General features: G+C 36.7%; 3 protein-coding genes across 4 annotated transcripts; all 3 read left to right on the top strand.

The window, feature by feature from the left end:
• Window positions 1-161: 161 nt before the first annotated feature.
• On the top strand, window positions 162-2,515 carry LOC111499293 (30S ribosomal protein S6). 2 transcript variants are annotated; one of them, XM_023150850.1, is made up of 6 exons: window positions 162-479; window positions 885-939; window positions 1,046-1,102; window positions 1,316-1,393; window positions 1,802-2,233; window positions 2,343-2,515. In XM_023150850.1, the coding sequence occupies exons 1-6, from the start codon at window positions 195-197 to the stop codon at window positions 2,354-2,356; spliced, it is 921 nt and encodes a 306-aa protein (XP_023006618.1). In that variant the 5' UTR covers window positions 162-194; the 3' UTR covers window positions 2,357-2,515. The 2 variants fall into 2 exon arrangements, with proteins under 2 accessions (XP_023006618.1, XP_023006617.1); XM_023150849.1 differs by having other exon boundaries at window positions 1,802-2,515.
• Window positions 2,394-4,710, top strand: LOC111499289 (desiccation-related protein PCC13-62-like). Its single transcript, XM_023150845.1, has 4 exons — window positions 2,394-2,478; window positions 2,549-3,647; window positions 3,919-4,144; window positions 4,234-4,710. Exons 2-4 carry the CDS (start codon window positions 3,322-3,324, stop codon window positions 4,675-4,677), a joined length of 996 nt encoding a protein of 331 aa, XP_023006613.1. The 5' UTR covers window positions 2,394-2,478; window positions 2,549-3,321; the 3' UTR covers window positions 4,678-4,710.
• Window positions 4,711-5,675: 965 nt separating this feature from the next.
• Window positions 5,676-7,343, top strand: LOC111499294 (desiccation-related protein PCC13-62-like). The gene is made up of 3 exons (XM_023150851.1): window positions 5,676-6,032; window positions 6,592-6,817; window positions 6,900-7,343. The coding sequence occupies exons 1-3, from the start codon at window positions 5,707-5,709 to the stop codon at window positions 7,287-7,289; spliced, it is 942 nt and encodes a 313-aa protein (XP_023006619.1). The 5' UTR covers window positions 5,676-5,706; the 3' UTR covers window positions 7,290-7,343.
• Window positions 7,344-9,164: the final 1,821 nt, after the last annotated feature.

Raw genomic sequence — 9,164 nt, 5'->3', positions numbered from 1 at the left:
TTTTTTTTTTTTTTTTTTTTTTTTTTTTGTTTTTAACAAAGTACACAATTTTAAATATTTTTATTAATTTAATTTAATTATTTTTTTTAATAATGGAGCATTTAATTTTTTTTTTTTTTTTTAGTATAAATATCTTAAGACGATTACAACGGTATCGTTTCAGTCCATCCCGGATTCTGCCATTTCCGTACACCATGGATACTCTTCTTTTCTCCCCTTCTTCTTCTTCAGCTTATCCTTCTCTCAAGGCTCCCACTCTGTTGCCTCGAAATGGCTTCTGGGGATCACGAAGCCTTTTCTCTGATTTTCCGAATGTATGCTCTTCCTTCCGCACTCTCAATCTACCGACTGGATTCGCAAGAAAATCCGCAATTGTCGCGGCGAAGAAAACCAATACTAACAAGGACGACAGCCACCGTTCTGTTCCCAAACCTGATGAGACTACCGGCTTCTTCCCTGAAGCTGTTCTGCTTAAGGAGGTGCAGTTTTAATGCTTCTCATTTCTTTTTAGTCTTTATATATTTTTATGTGTCTGTCGTCATCTGTTCATTATCTTCAAATTTCGGCGGTTCTTTGCTCTTTGAACTATTTCCAACTGGTTTGAATCTAAGAGCCGAGAAGCGGAAATTTTAGAAAGCCGAGAATTCGTGGAGGTTTGTTTGAATGTCATTCTCTTTGATACCTTCTTTGCTTCAAGTGCTTTTTGAAGGTTCTCTGATATGCTACTCGAGGAACTTCTAAGAATCGAGAATCCTAGGCGTAGATATTGGAGATCAGTACAAAAGTTTGATAGGAAGCTGCTCAGATATACTGACGTTTAACCTGCTTATATACTTTGTGAGTGGGAGAAATTTCTTGAGTGGACTTTTGGTTTTGATTCGCAGAAAAGAGTTGCTGAAGATGGTCAATTTCTCCCCGAATTTGCTGATGCGGAAGAAGGTGATTATTTCTATTTCATTTTGATCCATTCGTTGGCTTTTCTTTTAGAAGATTATGGTGGCTATGAACAGGAGTTATCAATTTCACTTTTGCCCTAATTTTGCAGAAAAGCTTTATGAATATTTGAACCTTCAGTTGGAAAGTGAATCGAAAGTTCTACAAAGTAAGCTTACTTTCTGCTTGTTGTGGTCAATTATGATTAATACAACACAATGAATAGGGAGTTGATGTTTTTATCATTAACACAGGAAGGAAAAGGTTGTATTTATTTAGTTTGTGTAATTTTTCTCGCCCAACTATTGTCTAAAGAAGGCAAAAGTTTCATCCTGTATTTGTTTATATTTGAAGTGGTGTATTTCCTTTCTTGTCACTGCAGTGCGTCACTATGAGGTAGTCTTCTTAATTCACGAGAAGAACGCAGAAGAGGTTGAGAGTGTAAATGAGAAAGTTCAAGGTAATGCAACTATCTTGACAATTTTGCTCTCTTATGCTGTGACTTTGTGCTGCCTGCAAGGCTGTTTTCTCTAAACGGTGTTGTAGCGAACATGTAATGTGAGATCCCACATCGGTTGGGGAGGAGAACGAAACACCCTTTATAAGGGTGTGGAAACCTCTCTCTAGCAGACGCGTTTTAAAAACTTTGAGGGAAAGCCCAAGAGGAAAAACCCAAAGAGGCCAATATCGGCTAACGGTGGGCTTGGACTGTTACATGTAAATTCCATGACTTGTGCAAGTCATAACTTTTGACCATCGGGCTCAGAAACTCAACACCAGCTTATTGATCCTAGTTGCATCTATGTTTCTTCGGAGTTCCTGTTGAATTTTCCTTCAGTTTCTGATTAAATAGAAAATGCTGTTGCAGGTTTTATAAGGGAGAAGAAAGGGAAGATATGGAGACTGAGTGACTGGGGAATGCGAAGGTTGGCTTACAAGATAAAGAAAGCCAATTATGCACATTACATATTGATGAATTTTGAACTGGAGGCCAAATGGATTAATGAATTTAAGAGCATGTTAGATATGGATGAAAGAGTAATTCGACATCTTGTGATTAAGAGGGATGCTGCTATCACTGAAGATTGCCCTCCACCTCCCGAGTTTCATACCCTTCGTGCAGGAGATGACTACAGTGAAGAAGAAGAGGAAGAGGACATGGATGATTATGATAGTGAGGATTCACTGGATTGGGATGGTGAAGATGAGTTGGATGATTATGGTGATGATATTGAAGATGGGATTATTATTGTCGACGATGACGATGACAGCGGAAGTAAGGCCATCAAATCTGCTGCAGGTAACAGAGGCTTGAGAAATGGAACTAAAAAATAAATGGATAGTGTCGATTTGGCAGTAGAAGTTGAGGTGAGTTTCTTGTAATGAGGTTTGTTTTAATAAATGGATAGGCGAATTGCGTTAGATTTGTCCTTATCTTATCACGTAATGGCACATGATTGATACCATCTGCATTCGCTTCGGAGTGGGCCGTGAAGGCATTGAGCTAATTCTACGATTCTGTGATGGAGTTTTGCTTCACTTCAGGTATTAAGTTACTGAAACTGCCATTATTTTCCCTGAATTATGTGCCCTTCACCAGTTAAAAGACTTGTAGGTTTTAGGTCATGTCAACAAACCACACGTGACTCGATGTCGAATTATCTTCATCGCAACTGTTTCTCCATGGGAACCAAGTTATTATGTCGATGTCGAACTTGTGAATATCTGAAAATGTCAACGAGTTAACATGTTAGGCCAAAAATTTAAAATCCTATTGGAATCATTATGATGCATCTATTTTTCGGTTGGGTTTGTAGAGCTAGATTAATGATTAATCTCATACCAATTTGTTGAGGCATTAGCAATTTGAGTGGAAAAATATGGTTGGAAGTAAATGATACCAACAATTAGTTACAATTTTCAGGCTGAGTTGAGCTTCAAAGTTGGATGTGTTTATAAGATGGATCATAGCTATCTAATTTCAAATTTCTAATACTCTGCCCGATTGGAAACTTTACCTATTCATTATTGACCCAATTTTAGACATATTGGGATTGTTCTTGCTTCTTGTTAACGGGAAATCTGATTGAATCATGAATGCTGCTTTTGATGAGTATCAGTTCTTCCCTTCATTCCCATCTTTCTTCCAAAGTTGGTCTCTTGTATATTTTAAGTTTACTCCAACCTTTTAAGGAATACGTTATACTTTGAATTTATTCTATTTTAGTCTCTGTATTGTATTTTCATTACATCGTGAACTTATTTTTCTCTTTTTCGAAAGAGATAAATTTGTATATTGCCAACTCTACGAGCAACAGCCTATAAAATGCTCATAAGAGAGGGCTGAAACTCATATTATTACAAAGGTAGAGAAGTGAATATCAAAGCATGGCAAAATGTGGTATGAGCATTACCGCCATTGCTGTAAGCTTCCTCATCCTCCTCCATCTGCCATCTCTTTGTACTGCAAGTATCAGAGAATCAGTCCATTTCATTCCCCCATCAGATGTTGATCTTTTAGAATTCCCTCTGAATTTAGAGTACTTGGAAGCCGAATTCTTCTTATTTAGCTCTCTGGGACATGGTTTGGATAAAGTTGCACCAGATTTAGCCATGGGAGGGCCATCGCCTGTTGGTGCTCAAAAGGCCAAGTTGAGCCCCTTCATCAAGGACATCATCACGCAATTCGCCTACCAAGAAGTTGATCACGTGAGGTATTTTTCTAGTTGACTTTGTCGGGTTATGGAGCCTGCTACCTATTTTAGGTTATTCAATTGTTATACGTATTACTTTCTGTATTCTTTATATCCTCTCTAAGTAGAAGTCATCCATATAAGCCTTTAGCCTATATTATTTCTTGCATTTTCTCTCTCCAGCTTTTTGTATTCATCTAGATCGAGTATGTGCGTTTTTGTGCGGTCCTAACTAGATTTTACTTTCATGTGAATCTCTGATGGTCATTTCACATCACACGAATTTATGCAGGGCCATTAAAGATACAGTGAAAGGATTTCCAAGGCCATTGCTGAACTTGAGTTCAGAATCATTTACCGAAGTGATGGATAGAGCCCTTGGCTGTTGGACGAACCCACCTTTCGACCCATATGCTAATGACGTGAATTTCCTTCTCGCTAGCTACATCATTCCTAATATTGGACTCACTGGGTATGCTGGAGCAAATCCAAAGCTGAAATCTGCTGCCTCCAAGAAGGTATTCCCTGAAATTCAAAGACAATTTTCAATCTTACATACATACATAACACTAACTACTAAACACACTCCTACGAGTCGATGTTTCAGCTTGTTGCAGGTCTTCTAGGAATCGAATCGGGTCAAGATGCAGTGATCAGAGCTCTTCTTTATGAACATGCAGGGGAGAAGGTCGAACCATATGGAGTGACAGTGGCGGAGTTCACGGAGCGCATTTCAGAACTGATGAATAAGCTAGGACATGCAGGCACAAAAGATGAAGGCATTGTGGTACCCAAAGACAATGGTGGCACTGTGGCACCCAAAGACAATGGTGGCACTGTGGCACCCAAAGACGAGGGTGCCGAGGGTAAGACTTCAGGGAACGTGCTTGCTGGAGATGAGTACTCACTCGCATACGCGAGAACCCCCGAGGAGGTTCTAAGGATTTTGTATGGTGAGGGTAATGAGCATGTTCCTGGGGGTTTCTATCCGAATGGTGCCAATGGTCGGATCGCTAAATGCCACTTAGCGACCAAGACACACAGCAAATAATGCTCTGCAGTTGCTTTCTATTTCTAGATCACCAAAAAAGTGATCATCAATAAAGAGGGAATTTTCCGTACTAACGTGAAGGGTATAAACCATGGATTATGTTACTACCATCGATGTTATAAACTCGCTCGTGAAGGTCAAGAATTTTATTTTGAGAGGCCATATAAACTCATTAAATTATATTTGTAAAATGAGCCTTTGTCCTAAGTTTCTATCCATTTTTATATGGCATGTTTAGCGCTTGATCTGATCAATTATGCTATTTGAAACGAGTAAGTTATTTAATGATCAAAATAATCCAAATATTAAAATATTAATTTTCTTGATTTTGTTGTGATGTTGTAGGATATATTTACGTTACACAGTTTAATTAATATATATTTTCTCTATTTTTATTTAATAAATATATTAAATATTAATTTGAAGTTTTAAATTAAATATATTTTCTCTTTTATATTTAATTTCAACTTTCAAATTTAATATATTAAATATTAAATATTAATTTCAATTTTAAGTAAATATATTTTCTCTTTTATATTTTATATATAAAATATTAATTTGAATATTTCAAAATTTTCTAATGAGTTAGAAGGGACACCTAATATAAAAAAAATTAATTATTTAAAAAATTAATGAATTAAACTCTCTAATTAATTAACTTATATTTAAAAAATTAATGAAGTAAAAGCGTTTTACTGCATCGTTAGTGAAAGTTGAATTTGAACATCCATAGATGTAGGGTGCAAAATTTAGTTTAATGATCAAAAAGCGTGGACGTCGGATGGCCATGCAAAGACAACATCCATTCATGTCTAAGTTAGGGTCCACCTACTAACCTTGTTTTGTAGCACGAGCAGCTGTCGGCATCCAAAAGAATGTGGCAATCGAACTTTAAGTCTGCATCCTTAGCCTGCCATCTATTCTTCTCCTATTTTTACCAATTCTACAAGCAAAGAGCTTATAAAATGGACATAAGTGAGGCTAAAACTCATGTTGTAACAAAGGTAGAGAAGTGAATGATATCAAAGCATGGCAGAATGTGGTATGAGCATTACCGCCATTGCTGTAAGCTTCCTCATCACCCTCCAGCTGCTAACTCCTTGTACTGCGATTCACAGAAGAGCAGACCATTTGATTCCCCAATCAGATGTTGATCTTTTAGAATTCCCACTGAATTTAGAGTACCTGGAAGCTGAATTCTTCTTGTTTGGCTCTCTTGGATATGGTTTGGATAAAGTTGCACCGTATTTAACCATGGGAGGGCCATCGCCTATTGGCGCTAAAATGGCCAATTTGGGTCCTTTCATCAAGGACATCATCATGCAGTTCGCCTACCAGGAAGTTGGTCACTTGAGGTATTTGTTTTTCTAGTTGACGTCCCATTGATTTTACTTTCACGTGAATCACACGCGTCGTTTTGTTGAGAATTGTTGGGAGAGGAGTTTCGGCTAATTAAGGGGTTTGTAAGTAAGAAATATATTACGAGACCTTTGGAGGAAAATAAAAGCAAAGTCACGAGAGTTTATAATGAAAGTGGACAATATCATGTCATTACCGTCATGCCCTTAACTTAGATATGTCAATAGAATCTTTAAATGTCGAACAAAAAAGTTGTGAGTCTCGAAAGTGTAGTAAAACGTGACTCAAGTGTTAGGGCTCTAAAGAAAAGGAGTCGAGCCTCGATGGAAGGGAGGTTGTTCGAGGGCTTCATAAGCCTCATGAGAGGCTCTGTAGTGTACTTTGTTCGAGGACTCTAGAGAAGAGGAGGTTGTTTGAGGGCTTTATAAGCCTCAAGGGAGGCTCTGTGGTGCACTCTTTGTTCGAGGAGTCCCACATCGACTACTTAAGAGGTTACCGTGAAGGAATACATCTTTATTGGTAACACGTTTCCCATCCCATAATTTATGCATGCAGGGCAATTAAAGATACAGTGAAAGGATTTCCAAGGCCATTGCTGAACTTGAGTTCAGAGTCATTTGCCAAAGTGATGGACAGAACCTTTGATAGTAAGTTGAAACCACCTTTTGATCCGTATGCTAATGACTTGAACTTCCTTCTCGCAAGCTACATCGTTCCTTACGTTGGACTAACTGGGTATGTTGGAGCAAATCCAAAGCTCAAATCCGCTGCCTCCAAGAGGGTATTCCCTGAAATTCAAACATAATTTCAATCTTAACAGACATACATAACACTAAACACAATCCTACGAGCCAATGTCTCAGCTTGTTGCAGGTCTTTTAGGAGTTGAATCGGGTCAAGATGCAGTAATCAGAACTCTTCTTTATGAACGTGCAACGAAAAGGGTTGAACCATATGGAGTGACAGTGGCAGAGTTCACACAGCGCATTTCAGAACTGCGGAATAAGCTAGGACGTGCAGGCATGAAAGATGAAGGCATTGTGGTACCCAAAGACAAGGGTGGTGAGGGTAAGATCTCAGGGAACGTGCTTGCTGGAAATGAGTACTCAATCTCATACGCAAGAACACCCGAGGAAATTCTAAGGATTGTGTATGGTGGGGGTAATGAGCATGTTCCTGGGGGCTTCTATCCAAAGGGTGCCGATGGCAACATCGCTAAATCCAATTTAGCGATCATGGCACCTAGCAAGTAATGTTGTTGTGGTTGTTTTCTATTTCTAGATCATTAATAAAGTGGACATCAATAATAATAGCAACTATAGTCGCTTTATTTGAACTTCTGGAGATGTATTCCTTACTTATAAATCCATGTTATTCCCTAAATTAGCCAACGTAGAGGGGAGTCCCTTAAGGCCTATAGAGCCCTCGAATAGTCTCCTCTTAATCGTACAAAGTACACTTTTTGTTTGACACTTGAGTCACTTTTAACTACACATTCGAGATTCACAACTTATTTGTTCGACATTTGAGGATTTTATTGACATGTCTAAATTAAGGGCATGAGTCTGATATGAAGTTAGGAATCACATAACTCTACAATGGTATAATATTGTCTGTTTTGAATATAAACTCTCGTGACTTTGCTTTTGATTTTGCTTTAAAGTCTCATACCAACAGAGAGTTACCCAATTCGGGTCAGCTCCATTACCCATTATACAAGTTGATTGTTACTTCAATTCTTTCTTCTTTACACATCCCATCAATCAAAGCATGATAAACAGTAAAACTCCGGTTTAAAATCCTCCCGCAAGCTCTCAAGAAACATCAATTTTACCTACTTACACACTGAAGACACCATAGTCGTACAGCAAACGTCGTCAGGTGGGCAGCCCTTACTTGACATTTCAACAAACACCTTGCGTGCAGTATCAATCGGATCATTTCTTATTAAAACAATAAGATTTTTTTTTAACTTTTTAATAAAATATAAAGTTGTTTATAAGAGGTATTAATGAAAATTTCAAACACTTTTTTTGTTAGGATCGATACCAGTTATTAGCTCTGATACTAATTGTTAGGATCGCTTAACGACACACTCAATACACTCAACACACTCGATGATGAACTCACAAAGAATATGAGAGAGAAAATACAAAGATGACGATGAACACAAAAAATAGAAGAGAGAAAATACAAAGATGACGATGAACACAAAAAATAGAAGAGAGAAAATACAAGGAGAAATATATAGCTATTGGCTAAAGGTTTATATTGATTACCATAGGTATTGGTACAACCAGAATACAGAAAATATTGGGTAAAAGTTTTATACAGAGAAATAGGAGAAAAACGGAAATACAGTTTTAGAGCAGTGCGTATATATAGTTTCAATTTACTAAATATAGCTTCCAAAGATTTAAACTATATAATCTAAATATCTTTGTATATGGTTTCAATTTACTACTTTCCAAGATTTAGACTATATAATCTAACAAATAACAAATATATCTTTATCTAATTAGGTATATATCTTTATCAAATTTTTACATATATATCTCTATCTTATATCTTTGCAAAATATCTTTCAAATATATTTCTACTAGATCTAGTCATCAGACTCTATATCCCAACATTTTTTTTTACATTTTTTTAATTTATTTGAATATTAAAGGGTATTTTTGTTGAGAATTATTGGGAGTGAATCGGTAGTTAGTTGATCATAAGTTTATAAATGAGAATATTATCTTCATTGGACCTTTTGAGGAAGCCCAAAGAAAATGAGAGTTTATGTTCAAAGTGGACAATATCTTTTGGGAGCCCACATGGACCTTTGAGGAAGCCAAAGCAAATGATAACTTATGCTCAAAGTGGATAATATCATACCATAGTTGTGATTTCTAACATGGTATCAGAGTAGCCATATCAATAGAATCTGAGGCCTTTCAAAGTGGACAATATCATACCGTTGCAGATGGTTGTGATTTCTAACAATTTTGAAACTCTTCTCAAGTAAATTTTAAACAAAGTATTATCTAAAATTAACAGTAAAATATTATAATTAGTTTAAAAAAATTGGAAGATATAGTTGAAATTTTTAAAAGTAAAAAAAAAAAAAAAAAAAAAAAAAA

The sequence above is a fragment of the Cucurbita maxima genome, unplaced genomic scaffold (assembly GCF_002738345.1).
Source record: "Cucurbita maxima cultivar Rimu unplaced genomic scaffold, Cmax_1.0 Cma_Scf00026, whole genome shotgun sequence".
Lineage (NCBI taxonomy): Eukaryota > Viridiplantae > Streptophyta > Magnoliopsida > Cucurbitales > Cucurbitaceae > Cucurbita > Cucurbita maxima.
This window is presented reverse-complemented; position numbering and strand designations above follow the sequence as displayed.